At 43.1% G+C, this 23,028-nt stretch overlaps 1 protein-coding gene across 1 annotated transcript in view; it reads left to right on the top strand.

Moving 5' to 3' along the window:
- Nucleotides 1-23,028, top strand: part of iqsec3b (IQ motif and Sec7 domain ArfGEF 3b) — a gene marked incomplete at both ends in the record, with an annotated part of 74,068 nt that overhangs the window by 44,499 nt on the left and 6,541 nt on the right. The window contains 5 exon segments of the mRNA XM_083762984.1: nt 3,705-3,827; nt 18,166-18,332; nt 19,790-19,929; nt 20,509-20,640; nt 21,236-21,335. Of these exon segments, the coding sequence (XP_083619110.1) occupies nt 3,705-3,827; nt 18,166-18,332; nt 19,790-19,929; nt 20,509-20,640; nt 21,236-21,335 (662 nt within the window).

The raw sequence follows: 23,028 nt of genomic DNA on the forward strand, positions 1-23,028 counted from the left end.
GAGTAGAGTAAAACATTTTAAATTCAGCATTAATTTCTATTGGGTCAGTCGTCGCACCTGATGTGCCCTTAATTTCAGTGATCATCCGGGAAGCTGCTGACTGTCTAATTTGGTGGGCCAATAATTTGCTAGGCTTCTCTCCAAACTCATAATAGGCGTGTCTCGATTTTAACAACATCTCCTCAGCTCGTTGTGTGGATAAAACATCAAATTCAGATTTGAGGGTGATAATCTGTTTATATAAATCTGCAGAAGGTGTGGATGCGTATTTATTATCCAGCTCTGCAATGAGTGCAGTCAATTTAGTGAGCCGTTCCGTATTCTGTCTCCAGGGCTATGGTCTGAAATAACAATGGCATGATATGAACAGCCTCGAACCGAAGACAGAAGTTTATTATCTACTAAAAATAAATCAATACGTGAAAATGTATGATGGACTGGACTGAAAAAGGAGTATGCTTTGGCTGTAGGGTTAAGAAAACGCCAAGGATCTGAAACAGCATATTGATCGAGAAATGACTTAATTACTTTAGTGGATTTAGATGTTGTGGCACCCTTCAACGAGGAGCGGTCTAAGGCAGGATATAAGCAGCAATTAAAATCCCCACCCAAAATGAGCTGATGAGTGTCGAGGTTTGGTAGTGAAAACAAAAACTTTTGAAAGAAATGATCATTATCCCAGTTTGGTGCATAAACATTTGCTAAGACCAATGGAGTATTTTGGAGCTTTCCTGTGACGATAACATAGCGGCCCTGTGGATCTGCAATGAATTTAGAGACAGTGAAGGGTACCGACTTGTGAATTAAAATGGCTGCTCCTCTAGATGTGCTAGGGAACGATGAGTGATAAAGTTGCCCAACCCAGCTCTTGTGCATTTTGAGATGGTCGGAAGGGGCTAGCCAGGTCTCCTGGAGGAAGGCTATTTTAGTATCTAAATGACGTAAGTGGCAAAGCACCCTATTACGCTTTAATGCCGAATTCAACCCTCTGACATTCCAACTGGTAAAGGTTAAAGTCCCCCTGGGAACCTGTGACCGACCTACACTAGCCATATTCATACTTAGAGCAGATCAGTAAAGACAGGTAAGTTGTTATCAACGTACCCGTCAAATTGACTAGACATGTCGTGACCAATTGAACAATAGTGGATGGAGTAAACAAAAGAAAAGACAAAACTGGAAAAAAGTTGAAAAAGTAAAATGTAGAAACAAAAGTTAGCAAATGCAAAAACGTCCCCCCCCCACCTCCCCAAAGCACCTCCCCAAACGAGATACATACTAAACCTATACTATAGGAATCTAGAACCCACTTATACACTCTGTCCGAGTGACTACAGCAAGGGGATTCTGTGGAGATTCTGAAGGCCTCACGGTGGAGGAAACACAAGGAAAAAATCACATTGATTAAAACATAATCACACCCGTGTGAACTGAGTGGTGCAACTCCCCTCTCTCCCCCCCCCCCTCTCTCTCTCTCTCATTAGCAGGCAACAGTACAGCACTATCTCTCTCTCTGTTTCTGGCACAACATCGCCCCTACTGGTACTAATAGTCATACTCGTGCTCATTAACGTCACATACATAGGCGGACACATAGGTGAACAACACGGACATTGCTGTTCACTGTTCCAAAAACAGTTGTACCTGCACAGAATGGAAGCAGCGCGTCCAGCCTGTCTGAATGAGAGACAGCGAAATAAATACAATATATTTCGAAAAATAAATATTTATTATAAAATATACATTTCTGCATCAGGCAAGTGCAGGGCCAGTCAGTAGAGAAGGCCTTGCTGGCCCTGACGGCACACCACTGGGTGTAAAACAGCCCATAGAGTGTACAGATGGACCCATAAGTGTACATAGTATACATGGACGCATATTCACAAATAACATAACATGAGGCACATCCTATACACATGATCGATGTAAATGTACAGTATGCATGAAAATGCATGCAGCTGCTTTACACACAGCCACATCCTCGTGTTCTTTTAACTCAGAGAGTGTACAAATGGAACCAAAGGGATCTGTGAGTTAAATTTTACTGTGTTCATACATACTTATTTTTTATGTTTTTGTCCTACCGCGGTATATAGTGATCTAGGATTTAGGAGGCTGTTTCACTGAGATGCTGTGTAGAGAGACTGAAGAAATAGGTCACTGCTCTCAGAGTGAGCGCACACACGCGAACGCACGCACGCTAACATGCACGCACGCACGCACGCACGCACGCACGCACGCACGCACGCACGCACGCACGCACGCACACAATAATAATAATAGACAAATTATTTTTTTCTCTTGCCAGTGCCTTTCTTTGTGGCTTTTTCACCACAGCTCTCTCCTGACTCGCTCTTTCACTGTATCTCCCTATCTCTTTTCCTCTTCCTGTATCTCCCCCATTCTCAGCTACCACTTTCTTCTGTTTAGAGCCTTTGTACGGTATGTGTGTGTGTGTGTGTGTGTGTGTGTGTGTGTGTGTGTGTGTGTGTGTGTGTGTGTGTGTGTGCGCGCAAGAATGTGTGTCTTCCAGGTCAATGGCTGTGGAATGGAAGTGGTCCTGAAAAAGGAACAAAATGCCATCAGCACTAGTGTAGTCATAGACTCACTCACATAGACACTAGTGTAGTCATAGACTCACTCACATAGACACTAGTGTAGTCATAGACTCACTCACATAGATGCACTATGGTGCCATCATTTAAACCGTGACATACAGTTGCATACATGCACAGTGGCATAAAAGGTATTTGCACACTGGTTTGTTTTTGTTTTTTTGGACGAATATCCAAGTGAATTTTTGGCAAGTAAAAAATAAAATCGACCTCACATTATGTCAATCACGTTTGCACACTGCCACCGAAAATATTGTCCATATAAAGTTATTTCAGACCGGGGTCTAGTGGAGTGTCTAGTGGAGTCTAGTGGGGTGTTGTTCAATGGCTGACTATATAGCCTACTACTTTCGGATCTGCAAAACGCAGTGAAGAAACGCACCAGTGTGCAACCACCTTAAAGGTTAGGTCCTTTCAGACGGGGAGCGGGTGACGCAGGCGTTGTCGCCTGGATCAGCTCCAGGTCTGCTCATGAGGGAGGTCACCACAATCCATGTCTAGTTAGTCGCAGGCGTGTGCACGAAACTAGCACGCGTGCATCAATTTCACACACCTCTCATTGAAATTGAATTAGAAGGCGTGTCAGTCGCTCCCCGTCTGAAAAGGCCTATGCATGAGATAACCCATTTAGACCTGAGGACGATTCTACAAATGTCTTCTAAATCCTGACAAAACTTCATGTTTCTATGTCAGTCGTTCTCAAACAGAACCCCAAAAATGATATGTAATCGGCCGTGGACCCCCATCTGAAAATATGTTTGTCCCGGGACCCTTCCAGAAGCAAAGATTTTAGTTAAAAACGTTTGCTCTGACAGAATATATATCCAAAGACTTGTGCTACATTTTCACGATTAAAAACGAAATAGCAGACCTACAAGCACGCTATGAGCTTGTAGATCTGCTATTTTTCAATAGCTAAAATATAACATAATGCTTAAAACACCAAAAGGTGTCCCCGCCCTGAATGTCTGTGTGTTGCCGCCTTCATTTCCATCGATTCTCTCCCGTCTTGCTTTTTATTTTGATGTCTATCTCTCACACACCTTCTTTTCCGTCTCTGCCTTCTCTCCGTTTTACCCGTCCATGCAGTTGTGTCGTGGATGAGATGGATTTCTCCGGGATGGAACTGGACGAGGCGCTGAGAAAGTTCCAGGCTCACGTTCGTGTTCAGGGGGAAGCGCAGAAGGTGGAGAGACTCATCGAGGCCTTCAGGTGAGACCGTCGAGGTGGATAGCATAGCGGCTCGCCATGATCATGCTGAGCAGTGGTGGAAAAAGTACTCAATTATTTACTTGTAGTGTACTCCTCACCACCTACAAAGCACTGCACAACCTGGCTCCCCCCTACCTCTCCGCCCTCCTCGAGTGCCATCCCATTGCCGGTCTCCTTGTGATTCCCAAAAAGATCAAACGCAAAACCTGGGGCAACAGGGCCTTCTCTGTGGCCGCCCCCACCCTCTGGAATGCTCTCCCCACACACATTATGATGCCCCCTCCCTCCCTACCTTCAAAACCGCACTGAAAACCCACCTGTATAGGTTAGCATTTCTAAGCTGGCTTGTTTTTAACCTGCTCTGTTTTATTGCTTTTAATTCTTATATTTTACTTGTTTTTCTCCTAATAAAGTTGTCCTTTTAGATGTCCCCCCCCCCCCTTGCCACTACACACAGCGTCTTTGAGTGCTCATGAAAAGCGCTATAAATAAATATATTATTATTATTATTATTATTATTATTATTATTATTATTATTATTAGTAGTAGTAGTATTAGTAGTAGTAGTAGTAGTAGTACTTACGTAAAAGTATCAATACTGCAATGTAGAAATACTTTGTTGCAGTTTGAGTTTGCATGTTCTCCCCGTGTCCCCCCTATATGGGGACCAGGTTGGCGGAGGGTGTGTAGAGCCCAGGATCACATTAGATAATTGACACAGGGGTGAAAAATGGGTTACAAAATCGTGGGATAAAAAATCATAAGAAAAAATAAGAAATACTTTGCTGCAACTAAATTCAAAATGTACTTGAGTAAAAGTGTCAAAAGTATTGGTAAAAATATTGGAAATACTCAAGTACAAATACATAAGACAGTACATAAGTAAATGTACTTAGTTACTTTACACCACTGCTGATCTGATTATTTGGTTCCCTTAGCTATCTATGCAAATCTAAACAATAAATATTCATGGTCTAGAGATGAAATGTGCGGTGAAATAGAAGCACATGCGCGCGCGCACACACACACACACACACACACACACACACACACACACACACACACACACACACACACACACACTTTGTGTGTGTGATATTAGTCAGTCCAGCAAGCCAAATGACGTCATGATGACGTTATGATGTCCTCCGGTGACTCCGGTGACGTTCAGGACTAGGCCAGATCACAGCCCATATGGGGATGATCTTTACGTCATTTCCAGGACGTCTTCAACAGTTCATTCTGGGCACGATCTGACTAAGTTATATGACTTAAGTTGATCTGGCCTTGATCGGACTCTCTGATTCATCCAGGGACGTCTGTCTCAGTGGGCAGAATTTATGTTGGTTGAAATCAGGTGATATTTGTTCTGTTTGTTGATTCAATGATGACCAAGTAGTTTAACTCCAAGGCTTCTTTATTCAATCAAACAGGTATACAAAGGTTTGTCCTTCACTACTGACACTACAGACACCTTGTGGTTAAAGATAATAGATCAATGATCATCACAATATTCTGGGCCAGATGTGACAGTCTTTGACATGATCTGGCCCCAATAGAGACATCACTAATTTGTCCAGGTCCTGACCGTGCTTGCTGCTTAGCACTGCTAATTATTGCTGTTGTACATTAGAGCTGAGGTCTCCATATGCGCTATTCTGTTATTGGCCAGGAAGTGTGCCACTTTTAGGGGGGTCAGACGATGGTTTATATTCTATAACTTAGCCATTGAGTTCTCATACATGTGTACACAAGTTATTGTAGGCTATTATTATACAACCTGTAATCCTTGTTGTGTCCCCCCACTGTCAAAGAAATTCTGATTTACAATTTAGGCATTTAGCAGACGCTCTTAATCCAGAGCAATTTACATTAAGCAATAGCATTGTAAATTGTAAATTGTAATTTAAAAAAAACCATAAGAAGCATTATACCATTAAAACCATCTAAGAAAAGGGAACACAATTTAAAACAAAATGGCATGCTATAAAACGCTTTGTTAAAAAGGAAAGTCTTAAGTCCTCTCTTAAATAAGTCAACCGACTGTGGTGCTCTGCAGGTGCAGGAGGGCGTTCCACAGTTCGGGGGCGGCCGAGCAGAAGGTCCGGTCGCCCATCGTGCGCAGGTTGGTTTTGACGGGTTTGAGGCGGTTTGTGTTTGAGGAGCGGGGGGAGCGAGTGGAGGGTTTGGGGGGTGACAAGTTCCTTGAGGTATAGGAGAGAGCGTTGCCGTGGATGCACTGGTGGGTGATCAGGGAGATCTTGTATTCGGTGCGAAATGATACATGCAGGGAGCCAGTGGAGTGAGCGGAGGATGGGTGTGATGTGCTCCTATTTGCGCACTCTCATCAGGATCCTATAGCAGCGCAGTTTTGGATGTATTGGAGCCTTTGAAGGAGTTTGGCAATGTTCTTGAGAAGGAAAAATGATGTTTGATGTGGGCCTCGTAGTTGAGGTGGGGGTCCATTTTAACACCCAGGTTTGTCACGGCAGATGAAAGTGGGATGTCCTGGCCAGAGAAAGTGATGCTTGTTATGGGGGATGATTGAACTTGGTGTGGGGTGCCGATAAGAATGGCTTCTGTTTTGGATTAATTGCAGGAAGTTGTGCTTCATCCACGCCTTTATCTCCTCCAGGCAGATGGTGAGTGTGGATGAAAGTGATGAAGATGGTGATGGGGAAGACAGTGGGGCTGCAGAGCGGGGAGGGGTAGGGTACCATAGAGTGTTTTATTTTCCCCTGATGCAGCAGTATTTACAGTGGAACAAACAAACAAACAAAAACACTTAAGACCAAACTCACAAAAAAAGACTTAGTTGGAAAGCAAATTAGGAAACCAAACCCCAGAACTTAATAAATTGTATTAGGCTGTAACCCCTTCCATAAAGGGACCCTAGCAGGTGTTACCTGCTTGATGCCCAAGCCCCTACTGAACCTCAGCATCCTGCAGTCTCCCTTTTACACTAGGTGAGACCATACCAAGAACACAGAGCTAATTGGTAACAAAATGGCAAACTATGGCCCATGAGTTGATTTACACAATTATATACGGTTTTACTAAACCTATTCCAAATACATGAAAACATTTCAGGCGCCACGTTATTAACATACGATATATAATATAACACAAGAACTCTTGAAACATAAAACAGACACCCCTCCTGCACTATAGCACTTGGTACTTTCCCCACTCAATCAAGACTCAAGAGGAACACCAATAGTACTGCAGGAGAGACAGGTGCTTACAATCATACTAAACACAATTCACAATCAATAGAAATGTTGTGCAACATTGCACTGCTCACTTCACAGGGGTGTGATTTTTATTATTATTACAGTATTAGTTTTTTTCTTATGAAAGCAGAGAGTCTTCTGTTTCATACGGTATATAGTATGTACATGTCGCTATAGGCCTTATTTTGTGAATAATAGTTCAGGTCCATGACTTCTCTATAGTTCTCTCTGAAAAAGAGAATTTTAGACAAGGCATGGACCTGAACAACTGCATTCAATAGCCTACTGACAAACTGTACATGGGATCAATGTGTATTTGTTTTCCTCCTAAAATTAGACATTCAGTGTGTAGTATGTATATGATAAAAATGTATTTATGTTTATTTTTATATCTGTCTGTCAATCTCTGTGACTTTAAACCTCGCTATGATGATAACTTCATGATGATGATGATTATGCGCACATATCTGATCATTGTCTCAATCGCAGTAACAGCTGGGGGCAACAAAAGTCTTGATCAGTGTAGGCTACCTTCCACCGATCGTTTCAGAACGATAGTATAACGGTGAGACGCGTTACTGGATCGGTTAGTTTAGTGGTTGACATGTCTGGACATGTTTGGGCAAAGAAGCACGTAGGAGCGATCAGCGATGGAAAAGAGCTTCATCCAAGGTATCGAGAGAGACGCTAAGCCCGGCTGTGATATCGACAAAATGACAACTCTGGCTTCCGCAGTTTAGGATGAGACATGTGTATTCGTTATACATTACAAACGGGTCGATGACGTCCCAGACGCCTTCATTACGGTCTTATCACTGCAATTATAATGAATAAAAAGGTTAAAATCACACAACCGATAGTGATGGCTGCATTGGCTGGCGAAGACGCTATGGCGATCTCCAACAAAAGACATGTAAAGCGGCCAGTTGATCATGGCGGTCCCTCGATAATGTCATTTGTTTCGTGCATCTGTCCATGACTCCGTGTGTTGCAAACGTTATGAAATGCCGATCGTTGCAGATTATTGCTGCGTTATATCTTTTTCCGAGAATGAGAGAGGTGCAAGGCAGTTGAAAGCACAGTGGCAGTGGGGGGGAACTCAAACTGCCAATGCGATCCGAGACGAAGAGACCCCCCCCACAATGCTCCCTCGGGAGAAACCATGTAGAAACAGGAGGGGAGGGGGAATCGAGTGTATTCACACACACTAGAGCATGGGTACGTCCATTTTAGATCCCCTGACATCTGCGCTGGTCTATGCCGTGCAGGCCGCCTCCATTAGGTCGTAATGGATGCGGCCTGCCCGCATAGATCAGACCTCTTTTCAGGAGGGGGGGGCTTTTAACTCCAGGATCACATACCGGATCTTTGTAGAGCCGATCGGTGTTACTTTCTATGTTGTCCGGGCGCATATAAAGATGAAGTACAGTAATCAATAAAAAAAAACATAAAAACGTATAGATACGTCACGCGCATACCGTGGTCGAGATATAAAAAGCGTATGGATACGCTTCACGCATTTGATGTGTTAAGTAGCCCGCCCAATAGGTCAGCTGACTGCCCATCAGCGAATGACGTGTGGGACTTGCCCACACTTACACACCCACATAGTAATGCAGCATGTTAACCCCTTGAGTATAGTATAAGCCTGGCATTGAGTATAGTATAAGCATGGCATGAACCCCCTCGAGTATATCTGACTGAACTAACTCCGCAAGCTACATATAATATATATACTCATCGACTGTAATCTATACTGTAATCGGCTGCTCTTGTGGTCTGTTTATGTTGCCTTGAAGGCAATGATGGTTTATTGTTTGTGTCTTCAACTCTTGTTATCTTATGACCTGTGGGGTGATGGGATGGGCTGGCATCTGTTGGCTACTGTGAGGTTTCTAAATGCTATAAAAGCTGTGAGTATTTGTTGTTCTGGAGTCACAACTGAGTATTCTCGTTGTATGTCATGTAAGTCTGTCTGTGTTACTCGAGTAAAAGTGGCTCATATTTTGAAGTCTGAATTCTTCTTGTCAAGCCTCATTTTCTATATTATGTTTTCTGAGCAGATCCTGCAACAACACCACCCCAAATTGTGTTTGTTTTCCTTAAAACCCCCAAATGTTATGCGCCGCGTGTGAGGGACGGTGCACGCAAAATATATTTTCTTTCATATATGTCCTTTTCCCCCACTACTCCGTTACAAGTAAAAGTCCGGAATTCAAAACGTACTTGAGTAAAAGTACAAAAGTATTGTATAATGTACTTAAAGTACCAAAAGTTAAAAGTACTCACAATGCAGAATGTCCCATTTCAAGTTTTCAATCTTTTGAAAATAACAGATCTACAAGCTGACAATGCGTTGCATTGCGAGTTTGCGACGCCCCATTCTGCCGCGTGGGTGGAGCTTCATTTCCATCCACCAGCTGTCTAAAAACCCGGAAGAGTCGCCGGCAGACAGCTTCATTTGGCCGCGCATGGAAGTTCAGGTGTGCCCGCGCTGCTTGACTGCCAGGCAGTTCTTCTTCCTTAACCCATTTAGGCCTGACGTCGAAATAATTAAAAAAAAGTCTTCTGAAAGAATATATGTTCAAAGATTTGTGCCACATTTTCACGATTTTTCAAAAATAGCAGACCTACAAGCTCGTAGCGCGCCACTCGGTGGCGCGCTATGAGCTTGTAGATCAGCTATTTTTCAATAGTTAAAACACCAAAAGGGGTTCCCGTACAGAATGGGTTAATATTATGGCAGGTTACTGCCAATAGGTGCATACCGCCACCTACTGTATGAAGTATTGAATCGTGCTCTATTTACAATCTGCAAACCATATACATTGTCCATCCCAAGTGATTCCACTCTGAAATTCGTTCCTTCAGTCATCCAGACCCCGAGTCTGGATTGACGTGCCTTCTTCCCTCAGTACAATTAATGCCCAGATACTCCCCAGTGACGTCCACAACATTTAAATATCGTCAAGCTGCTTCCAGTATCATCTTGATTCTTTCAGATTCCCTTGTAATTTCAACCGAGCAGTTAATTACCATAGCAATAAATAGTGTCACGTAACTCTCGTTGCACGTTCCTCTTTCCCCTTCTCTTGCTCTGCCACCTCATTATGCTCCTCCACTCTCTTTACTGCTTCGGCATATGACATCCCCTTCCTTTCTTCTCTCATCTTTCACCTCCGTGATGTTCCTTGGACACTTTGCTGACACTGTATAATGATCCTCTTCACAATGCAAACACTTGTGGTTTTCCTTCTGCTCTTTGCATTCTTCGATCCTTACAGGAATCCCACACCTCCCACATCTTTTCTTTCCCCTGGCTGAACACAGCCGCAATGTGGCCGAACCCCTGAAAGCGTTAGCATCTTATCGGTGCTGGTTCATACGGCCAGACACGATAGCTCATGTAATCAACATAATTCTCTAAGTCTCCTTCAAATGTCAAGCATAATGGACGTGCATTCCTCTCTTTTCCCCTGACAGCCAGGCAGTGGCAGGCAGTGACTGAATTGATTCCACAATTTAGCCAGTTAATTCCCCATTGTGCAGAGACATTGCATTTCATGTACACATTTTAAAGTGTCACACATATTACTCTACAAATTATCAACATAATAATATATAATGAATGATAATCAGAGTACTCTACACAAAACCTTTACACAAAACCAACGTTGGCATGTTCCCCACACACCCACAGTTGGTAGTTGCTGTTGCTGCCTCCAATGGTGTCAACAATCAATCATCAATCAAGCATCAAACAATATACATAATTTATGAAGTCAAAATAAACAATATAATTCTCTGCAACATAAACAATAAAGAATAATAGTGTGCCGCGGGTTCGACTCCCGGACCCGACACGGCCTTTACTGCATGTCATCCCCCCATCTCTCTCCCGTTTCCTGTCAGCCTACTGTCTGTCCCTTCAAAAATCAATAAAAGGCGTAAGCCGCAAAAAAATATCTTAAAAAAAAAAAAAAAAAAAAGACTTAAACCCTGACATAGTACCAGAAGCTCTGGCTACGAGGTTTCTGCATAGCAGGTTTTGTCGATGTCCTACCAGCCTCATCGGTCTCTGATTGAGTCAATCACAAATGCATTGCAGACTCCTGCAGGCAATCTGAGAAAAGAAATGCTGCTTTCAATACAGCCTCCTCCTTCAAATTGCTGTGACATTATCCTCCTGAAATAGGGGGACAACACTATAAGGAAAGCTTATTTTAAGACCACAACAACTTCACTATCAATAAAGGCAGAAAAGCCAAAAAAGTGATATCTAACGAGCACTTCCAAACTGCAACACTTGCAGTACGTATTAACAGCGGGCAACAGCCAGACGAATTTTCCGGAAGTGCATTATTTGTCTATGGGACCCGGCGACTACCTGCGATAGCAGGCGAACAGGCGATGGTCGAAAAGTGGGCGGAGCAAGGGCGATACTGGGCAATTGGGCGATGTGTCTGCCGATACTCGCCCGCTGTTAAAACGTACTAGAAAAATAATCACCTGCAAGGACACAAAGTACTAAGTAGCTCATAACATGTCTACGGTGGATTTTTATGAAACAAACATTTGATTCAGGCCTGGACTGGGGGGGAAAAAAATCGCGCAAATTTGGCCCAGACCGGCCCACCATAACCAGCACGCAGATAGCTGAAACTCTACCGCCCGCTTCGTCGAGGCACACACAAACAAACAAGCCCATATACCACTACTTTTACAGAACAACATAAATGATAAAAAATAGTTTTAGTCATATCATGAGCCCCCTACGGTCGCGGCCCACCGGGAATATATATAAACATTGACAAAACACAAATTGTTCACTTTAGGAAACCATCTGTAGAAAGGAGTCCATTTACATTTATGTGTGGGAGAACTGTATTAACATACACAAAGACATATAAATATCTTGGCCTCACTTTAGATGAGCATATGAACTTCAAGGAAGGCACTCAGGTTCTTTCTGATTCAGCTGGTAGAGCCCTGGGGTCAGTACTGAATAAGGTGAAAGCCTGTAAGGATTAGGATATTATACATATACACAATTATATCAGTCTTGTGTATGCCCTGTTTCGGATTATGCCTCCGGTGTATGGGGTTTTCCGAACAATGAAAGTTGTAACACAATTCAAAATAGAGCCATACAGTCATTTCTTGGAGTTCATAAGCTCACGCCTATCTTGGCTATTAGCGGCGATATGGGATGGATGCCCGTAAATATCAGACACAAAGGTGAGATGTTGAGACTTTGGAATAGACTTGTTAATATGTCCAATGACAGACTGACCAAAAAGATTTTTAACTGGGACATTTCTAATGGTTACCCCTGGGCTAATGAAGTAAAGTCTTTATTCTTTAAGAATAATTCATCATTTATTTATTTAAATAGACTACGCTGTAATATTCATGAAATACAGAACTATATGTTCCTTGGGTATAAGGAGAGTTGGGCTGTTGATTTATGGTACAAACCTAAACTAAGAACATATTGTCTTATTAAAAATAATTATGGCCCTGATCCTTATGTTACACAAAATATATCCAAAGGTCAGAGATCTTTTTGTGCACAGCTGCATTCTGGGACCTTACCATTAGCTTTAGAAACGGGTAGATTCATTGGTACTCCTGAGGAGGACAGAGTGTGTCTAGTGTGTGATTTGAAAGAAATTGAAAATGAAATTCATTTTTTGTTTTACTGCCCTTTATATGAAGAGTTAAGACATGTATTGTTTTGTAAGATGACAACCATCTGTGCTGGCTTCTTCTGGTTGGAGGACTATGAGAAGCTGGAGTTTTGTTTTGGGAGGGGTATTTTTGCTTTGGTAGACTTTTTATGCAAATCGTGGGAAATGATTTGTGTAAAAATGTTTCTTTTACACAATGCAATATTGAAGCAATGTTATGGTGTGTCCTGTAAGTCCATGTGGGCTGGGCGCCTTTGGTGCATGACACAGAAATAAAGAATCTATCTATCTATGCCCGGTACGTCCTGTGGCCAGTCCACCCCTGCTGTGAGGATAAAAAGAGAATAATTCAAGCTTTCAGATAGGACTTTTCTGTTTGGATGAATGGGCTGCCAATGGGAAGTTGCACCTTGTTAGCACTGCGGTCTGCATATGGCCCATAGGTTATATATGGAACACATTCAGGGTTCCTGAAGATGTCGGCATCCTTAACTCTCATAGCACTGCAGGCCAGGTTAAATAATTGTGCAGTAAGGCAGATGTTTTTGAAGCGCTTGTCTTTGGTCTTTTGACGTTGTTATTTCCCTACTGTGCTATTGTGTCCCCATATAGCGATGATTTGATTGGGTGAGGGCTTAAAAAGTGAGGACAGAAAAGTGAGGACGCCGAAAGTGATTGGCCGGAATGTGTATGATGATGTATGATGATAAGAGAGCCCCTCAATTCACACAAGTGTGATCTTTTTTTACCATTGCTATTCTGTGTAAAAACATTTTTTAAGGGATTGGTCTTAGATCAGTTTATCATTGAAAACGCATACAGTATATCGTAGCTCATCCAAGTGTCATAATTTATAAGAACATTCTGTGTCCTTGCAAAGTTGTTTGAAAGTATTTGTCATGTCTCGGTAACCGCACAAATACATATTTATAAATATGTGCTGTTCATTGATATTCATGAAGTTTTAGCCTGATGTGTTGTGCTCTGCTTGCTTTGTCATCATGGCAACACGCCCACCCATCCCGACAATTTATGAGCATACTTGCAGACTGAAACTCATTACAATATTAACAAGACCTTGCAAACCTTTCTCATATAGGCTACTCATCTTGTACAAACACCTTCCAGCTCCACACCAGTTAGTGGACATGGCTGGCTGTCGAGAGAGAGTGAATCCCTCTCTACACTGAAACGTTTAAAAAATGATATCTTTATAGACACACGGATGCGATGGAAGGCAAGAGTACGGACTATAACTGACTAACTCAGGGCTCCTGGATGGCTGCCCTTCAATCCCTCCTATCAAGAATCAGTCGGTATAGTGCTGTCGCCTCACAGCTAGAAGGTCCTGGGTTCGATTCCCGATTTGGACGTTGGGGGCGAGTTCTCTCCTCTGCGTCATGAGTGCGTTGGTGAAAGTGCCTTTCTGTTTGGAGTTTGCATGTCCTGTCTCTATACTACCTCCCCTTGACCTGATGGAGTGGAAAGGAACTGTTTGGAATAACGTCTTCCTTCCACGCACTACGTCCAAACAGAGAAACTCCCCCTGTCAGGTGAAAGGAAGGGGCCTAATGCAGTGAAGGAAGTAAGAGGTCAGTCCGTTGTTCTCCCCAGGTTGGCAGTGACTGTAGCGCCTACATTAGATAATTGACACTGGTTGAAAAAATGGGGTTAATAAAAAAAATAAAAAAAACATCAGTGTCTGGAGTGTTCCTAGCTTCGCTGTCACGCCGCAGTGTGTCTGTCTATTTACTGCAGGTGGTGCGTGTCTTTTCCCTTCCAGCTGCACTGTTTGCATCAGTTCCAGGTGCCTGGCTGACACAGTGCCTCAGCCAGCCTTGTCCTTCTCTCTCAGACCTTGTCCGTGGCCCCCAAGAGTTGTAGAGGTCCACATTCCTGATGTGTGATCAAGTGTCATTCATAACATTTTATGTGTAGAGGACAGACACCATCCAGGGCCTTTTCCTGCGTGTTAATGTTAGTGTACATGATGTCTCAGGCTCAATACAGCAGTACTGAATCTACCGTAGACAGACACGGATGATTTATCTACACGTTGTCAAATGATCTGCCAGTTTCTGACCTTGATATGTCCTTTAAATGTCTACATTTTCATGGACTTCTGATTGCTAAGCACCCCACACACACACACACACACACACACACACACACACTCACTCACACAGTTTGCAGTCATATCAATCATATTGTGGACGTGGATGCTGGAACTGCATATTTCTTTATGAACTGCCAATGGCTCTTACATCTTATATGCTCTGATTGTGGTCCAGTTTTGCAGTGTTGTTAGGGCTATTTACAGTATAATAATAATAATAAAACTTTATTTGTATAGCACCTTTCATGACATGAAATGCAGCTCAAAGTGCTTTACAGAACAATGGAGAATAAAAGAAAAGCAAGGCAACGACAAAAAACAAGCAGTAATGTAATACAGTGAGGACATGAATAACAAAAAATAAAAGATCAATTAAAAGCAATGTTGTAGAAGTGGGTCTTGAGCTGAGCTTTAAAAATGTCTACAGAGGCTGCCTGACGAAGGTACAGTGGGAGCTTGTTCCATGCCGACGGCCCGTAGAAGCAAAAAGCTGCTTCCCCGTATTTTTTAGTTGCCATTTTTTAGGCAAAGCGAGCAGGCCAGCAGTGGAAGACCTTAGGGGGCGGTTTGGGACATATTTAGGCAGGCAGTCATGTAGGTAGGAAGGTGCGAGACCATTGAGAGCTTTATAGACAAGTAAAATAATTTTAAAATCAATCCTAAAAACAACCGGAAGCCAGTGCAGTGATGCCAAAACTGGAGTAATATGTTCTCTCATCTTAGTTCTAGTTAAAACTCTGGCTGCTGCATTTTGGAGAAGTTGTAATCTGTCAGTTGTTTTCTTAGGCAGTCCTGAAAAAAGTGCATTGCAGTAATCAAGCCGAGAAAAAACAAAGGCGTGGATTAGCGTTTTTGCATCGTCCAATGACACATAGGCTCTGATTCGTGCAATATTTCTAAGGTGAAAAAAGGCAATCTTGGTAACATGATTAATGTGTGAATTAAAATTAAATTCAGAATCAATAATAACCCCCAGGTTCTTTACTGTACTGTTACTTTCTACAGTCAGGTTGCCAAGTATGTTGTCTACTTATTTGTTTTAAGCCTAAACCCCTAGATAACATTTTTATTCTGTCATGCTAGGAGTTGTGTTGTTTCAATCTCCCACCTCAAAAAGCTAATGCCTCTTGCCAAGCCATTAATGTAAGGCCTGTTTAAATAAAGGTTAATCGCTTCTCTCATTAATATGTGCCACCCATGCCAGATTGTGACCTTGATGTCCTTTAATGTCTTCAGATTCCTCTATAGTCGGACAATGTTGTTATATGCTGCGTCTGAAGTGGGACATGTCAGATGAGATGACTATACTAAACGGGTCACGTTTAATCCCTGAGCCAGCCAATAGCTGAATACAAGTGTCAGCGAAATGCCTGAAATAAGTAATTACACGTGATCGGGAGAACCACTTCAAGCAGTATAGGAGAGGAGAGGAGAGTCCACAATGGAGTTAGTTGCAACCCTGTTTTCACTGCAGGTCAGAACAATGCAGGGACTATACCACGAGGACCGCAGGCATCCCCTTTCATGTCTGTTATGTAAAACAGTTGTTATGTCATCCGTTTGCAATGGGTTGTAGGCTGTCATGAGTAGTTATTTCACAGGGAGAGGTGTACAGTATACAGTGCCAGCTGGCATACAACTTCCATAATGACGCAGATAGGGAGATAGGCTAAGCTAGTTTTGAAATGAAATGGTTGTGTAAAAATGGGGATACGTACAAAAAACATTTCATTTATTGTGATCGGGCTGCTCAGGCATGAACAGGCAAATGCACACCCACATGCTCAGTTTGTCAAGTAGGCCTACGCACCACTAGATACCCATACTGTACCTTTACATAAAGAACATACAGAATGCTGCACACACTTTCCTCTCTGTGTGTGTCTCTCTCTCTCTCTCTCTCTCTCTCTCTCTCTCTCTCTCTCTTTCTCTCTATCTATCTCTCACTCACGCACGCACACACGCATGCACGCACGCACACACGCACGTGTCTTCAGTGGCATGCAGCCGTGTGTGTGTGTCCTTGTGTGTGTGCGTGCCGTTCGTGCGTGCATGCGTGATAGAAGGGAAGCTAGGGAGCGAGTGAGCGCTGTGCTGTGGTGCGGTGCAGCTAGGGGAGGGTTACCACCAACACGTGGGGGTGTGGGGGGTTAGTGAAGCCCGTAGGCGGAGATGGATCGGAGGTGGTCCTAATCATGCACTCTGATCTGACGACAGACGGGATATCGTTAGCTTAACTGAGGCAGAATGAATTCCCGTCACGCTGTCGACAGTGTCGTGCTCTACAGTCTCCAGAGTGGCTCAGCCTCTCGTCCGCCACGGAGGCTGTTCTTGTACAAATTTGACTTGAGTAAAAGTGCAAAAGTATTGGCATCGAAATGTACTTAAAGTACCAAAAGTTCTCGTTATGCAGAATTACATGTTTTCAAATGTATAAATGTGGGGTCAATGTATGTTTTGTAATAATAATCAAAATCTACAAGTAACTAAGTACAAAGTAAAAGTACAATATTTTGGTCTGAGATGTATAGTAGATGGAAATTGGAAATTGGAAATACTCGATGACACTACAAATACCTCATAATTTTACTTACAGTACAGTACTTTCCACCACTTTCCACCACTGCCTACTATACAGCTGCACTGCAGTGCTAAGGATGTGATGCCTGTGGCCAGTCACACAGTGCAGCATCACGTGCTACAGCTGCACCGCAGCAAACTGACAACTAGTTTAACACCGGAGAAGACGCGGCCGGTGGAAGCTGAAGTGCAAACACCAACAATTATTCCTTCCGGAAATACCCGTTGGTCAGCATAAAACCATACAGCATCATCACCGGCCCCAAATAGCATGCCTAAGCAACAAATACACGTTTCAAAGCATTAAATTGCAGCCACTGTGCTCGCCTCTTACAGAGCTGTGTACTTACAAGTGCACTTGTACAACAAACTCAAAGTTCGAACAAGGACTGAATTGAACCAGGAATGCAACTGTCTCAGAGACTATAAGTGGAGGTATGGCAAGGGAGCGAGTAAAATATAACAGTTACACAGGTGAATCATATAGGTGGTGGAATGATGATGTAAGATGCTGATTGAACCTGCGACCTGAATGCTGCCTTCGGGTATGGCATGGCACCATAGGCCTTCAAGGCCTGGGAGGTTTTATTTTACAGACGGGTAAAAGGCCATGGAGCTGAAGCTCCCTTTGATGTCTATGTGTGCACTGTGCACGTGTCTGCAGTCCTGTTCATCCTGAATAACACGTTGTCCTACATGTGTGTCGCCCTCATCCTCAGCCAGCGCTACTGCATGTGCAACCCAGACGTGGTGCAGCAGTTCCACAACCCGGACACCATCTTCATCCTGGCCTTCGCCGTGGTCCTCCTCAACACCGACATGTACTCGCCCAACATCAAGCCCCAGCGCAAGATGGGCCTCGACGACTTCATACGCAACCTCAGAGGTAGCCGTGTGCGTGCGTGCGTGCGGGAAAAGAGACATATAGATGAGAGGAGAAGCCATGTTGTTCTGTGCTTCTTCTGTTTTTTTTTATCATCCAACCAAGCATCAAAAGAACAGTAGCAAAATATAGGAAATTAAATTAAGAGTGAGAAAGAAATTGTGCGTACATACGAGTGTGTGTGTGTGTGTGTGTGTGTGTGTGTGTGTGTGTGTGTGTGGTGATGGGGGGGGGGGTCAGGCTCTCTGAGGGGAAGGGATGGTATAATGAATTGCAGACATGTTTCAACATTTATCACAAGTGGTGTTTGAACATCAGTATTTTTTAGATCTCTCACGCACGCACACACACGCACGCACGCATACACACTGACACACAGTTACACAGTCACATACGCATGCACGCACGCATGCACGCATGCACGCACACACACACACACACACACACACACACACACACACACACACACGCACACACACTCATACACACACGCACACATGCAGTCAGTGGTCATAGATTAGATTGAACACTTTTCCACATTAAATGGAAAACAGGCAAAATTGGCGTTGATAGTTATGATCTTAACTCGTGAATCAGCGTCATTTGAATTACCGGTAATCTGGCCCACCGCCATTGGCGTATAGATTAACGTTAATTGGTCTTTTATAGTGCTTTTGATCGATCGAGTCGGGATGCTACTTACATTAGCATTGGGTTATGATGTCAACAAGACTGGAGCGCGCCATCTTGAACGCCGCTCGCATCTGCACCCACTCTATCTGTTTCTTTTCGCCTTTATCTCCAATTCCTTGTCCCAGATGGCATTTCTGGTCAAATAAAGATTTATTCCACGGCCCATAGCTGACGCTGTGATGGTCACGGTCAGGCTTTCTCTGCCCCGATCGTAAGACCGGAAGTGGATGCGATAACACACACACACTAGTAGTAAGAACAACATAACATCCGGTTTAAGATTTTGGCTCTTCAAAATAAGGGTTGAACGGGGGGAAATCCTGGCAATACGAGGTGAATTAATTGATTAATCCTGGCGGGGAATAAGATGAGCTGCATGCTACTGCATGCTAATTTCAGTTAAACCTTTGAGCCATGCAACATGTGGACTGAAAGTGCTATGAAATTGTTAAACACACACACACATACAGTACAGTCGCACACACAGATGATTTCCCGTTAAAGTCTCTAGTCATAGATGTTGTGGTTATTATCAGTTCCTCCAATGTTACTCAAACTGAATTTATACGTGAATGAGTGATTCAATGTCGACTAAACATTATTCATGTCGGTTTATAAGTCATGGAATTTTGATCAATCTTTCAACCCGTCTTTAATTCCTACAGGGACGATTTTCGTCTAGACTTCAAATTAATCAGTACTTTAAGATGGATTAAAAATGGATTAAAAAAAGGCTGGCCTTCCATGCACCCGCTGTGTTCCCCCAGGGGTGGATGACGGGGCTGACATTCCCAGGGACATGGTGGCAGGCATTTATGAGAGGATTCAGCAGAGAGAGCTACGCTCCAACGAAGACCATGTCACCTACGTCAGCCGAGTGGAACAGTCCATCCTGGGACTGAAAACTGTGAGTCCGTTATTAGTATGCTAGATGTGTGTGTGTGTGTGTGTGTGTGTGTGTGTGTGTGTGTGTGTGTGTGTGGTGAACAAACATGTACTTTAATCCTTGTGTAAGGGCCAAATGTCATCACTTGAAGTCTTCTACCACTTATCCGGAATTGGGTTTGCAATATTGTTCGCGTGTGCCACTCACGTGTGATCTAGCCTACTTGATCTTGTGTTGTCTGGGTGTTAATTCCATTAACCTCTAGTGCCTCTTAAGCCTTATTTATACAGTGCAAGACAACCTTATGAGCCAGTGTTTTTGGCTTTTGAACTTAATTTGGAAAGTCGACTGTAGTAGGCTGTGAGCCACTTGGCTAATGCCTTGTGAAATTTCCAGCAGCTCACGCTGCATCATTACAGTAATGCTTCACAGCTTTGACTGACTGATTACAAATGCCCAGAGTCACGAACCATGGCTTTCCTTATACAGTATAGTACAGTAATATACAACTAGGCTTTATCTCTCACTGTCATCTCTTATCGCACTCCTCTCCTCTCCTCTGCCATCCATCTACTCCTCCTATACTCTCTCCCACTGTAGATCCTGGCTGTGCCCCACAGGCGTCTCGTGTGCTGCTGTCGTCTGTTTGAGGTTCCCGACGCCAACAAGCCTCACAAACAGAAGCTGACCCAGCTGCAGCGGGAGGTCTTCCTCTTTAACGACCTGCTGCTGGTAAGGATGCTACGGCCTGTAATTACTAGTCCTGGAGGAACACACGGGCACCAAGATGCAGTCCTTCAACATAAGAATACATAAATATGGCTGTGGAAGGTGTAATTAATTTCAAATGACTGTTTTTAATTGCACACTATACTAATGTTAGAGGTTTAGACTTTAAACACTTTAGATAGCATGCATTAACATTCTCTACAGACACAAAGACTCTGTTTTTGACTCTTCCACGGTCTAAAATCAAGTACAGAACAATGAGAGTACATTAACCACTTTCAGCCTGGTGTCCCTATTTTGGGCATATCATTATTACAAAAATAAAATCATAAATTATTAAAATAGCAGATAGATCTAGTACTTGTAGACACCTGAGTTTACATATTGTCCACTTATGAGGGAGTGGATGTACTGTCCTTTGGAGAAATGTCTTGTCAACAGTCCTGTCAAGTCAGTTATAGTCAGTGGGATAAACTAAAGCACGCCAGATCAGATCTGTATGGTCCTTTTAAATTAGACCCCGAAGGAGTCATCTGGTATCTTATCAGTCAGTGTGTGACACCACCAACACCATGTGGTGTTTCTGTCTACTCTACAGATCCTGAAGCTCTGTCCCAAGAAGAAAAGCTCAGCCTCCTACACCTTCTGCAAAGCCATGGGGCTGCTCGGCATGCAGTTCCACCTCTTCAGCAACGAATGTAAGAAGTTGCTACAGCACAGTTTTCGCATGTTTTATTCACTAATAAATTCATTATTAATTCATAATTTGTTAAATTGGAAAAAGGGCTTCGTTAAGACCTCCATATTATTATGGTCAATGCCTGTGTGAATGGGAGCGATTGGTGCAGGCAGTGAGGAGCTACGGTGGTGTTTCTGACACAGACAGACAGACAGACAGACAGACAGACAGACACACATTCAGACATTGACTTATAGTATGATGATGATGATGATGATATGATGATAGTGTCACTGTATTTTTTAGAAAAGTCTCCTGTGGACAAGTGGTGAAAACTAGCACAAACGTAAACAATGCATCTACAATTTGTACAACTGTGCAATGAGCAACGCAATTGTTATGTCCATATCAAATAAATAAACATAAACATATATAAATAAAATCATGACATGACCAGCTATACACCCAATGAAAATAAAAACCTCATAGATGATATAAATGTATATGTGGCTTAATTAAATGACCAGTGCTTGGCTGTTATGCATCCACCGTTCTGTGCGCCGTCAGCACTGGCACATTAGCTGATACTTGATTGTTCGATAGCAAGTCCAGACAATAAAATCCTCCCTTCTAAAGTCCTTCTGTTATGGCACAAGTATGAACCGAGCAAATCTGCACCATTAAAGTAGTGTAATAGCATGGAAAAGTCACTGTTTACATTTAAAAGCTTGTCATGTCACTCTAGCAAAGTGATTGATCTGTGTCTCTCCTAGGGTCCTGTATACTTGCCCCACAACAAGGATGCGGGCTGGAAGCGACAAATGTTTGCGCCCCTTTTGTGATATTTCGCTGGGCCCTGTACAGCAGCCATCGTGTTCATTCCCTTAACCAAAGCCCCAGTTTCTCCTCTCTTCGTTGGCAGAGCGATGCATGATGTACTTTGGAGTCTTCTGCAGCATCTCGCTGTCAACAGGATTTACAGACGTAGTTTGTGTAGTTCTGACAATTCCCTGACAGAGTGTTCACTTATACCCACTACTGCTGCCAGGCAACAAACACCTCCCAGCTAAAAAGCTGCAAGCATACGTTTTGGCCAAGTGTTCCTAAGCAACAGAATCTCTGAATTAGGGCATGCTGTAAACAGTGGTAGAGGAACATTTACTGTAAGTACTGGACTGGACTAAGTACATGCAGTTTTGAGTTACTTTTACTTATATTTCCATGTTTTTAATTGATATATTATTCTTCTATTCCACTACATCAAACATTGTACATTATTTGTTATTGTAATTATTTGACAGCTGTAGTTACTAGTTATACTTTTCCGATCTTTATTACAACATATATATTAACCACTTTGGCTATTCAAAAATAGCAGGTAGTTTAACGATTGTGGAACAATTTGAGTACTTTTTTTAGAATAAAAGGTTGCGATGAAAGCACTCAAAGCAGTGCACATGGCATTGTGTCATGACGATGATGTGTCCCACCAGACTACGCCCATGGCATCACCATGCTAACCCTAACCCACCAGACTACGCCCATGGCATCACCATGCTAAGCCTAACCCTAACCCACCAGACTACGCCCATGGCATCACCATGCTAAGCCTAACCCTAACCCACCAGACTACGCCCATGGCATCACCATGCTAAGCCTAACCCACCAGACTACGCCCATGGCATCACCATGCTAAATCTAACCCTAACCCT

This window comes from Protomyctophum parallelum (assembly GCF_964188405.1).
Source record: "Protomyctophum parallelum genome assembly, chromosome: 4".
In the NCBI taxonomy this organism is placed as follows: domain Eukaryota; kingdom Metazoa; phylum Chordata; class Actinopteri; order Myctophiformes; family Myctophidae; genus Protomyctophum; species Protomyctophum parallelum.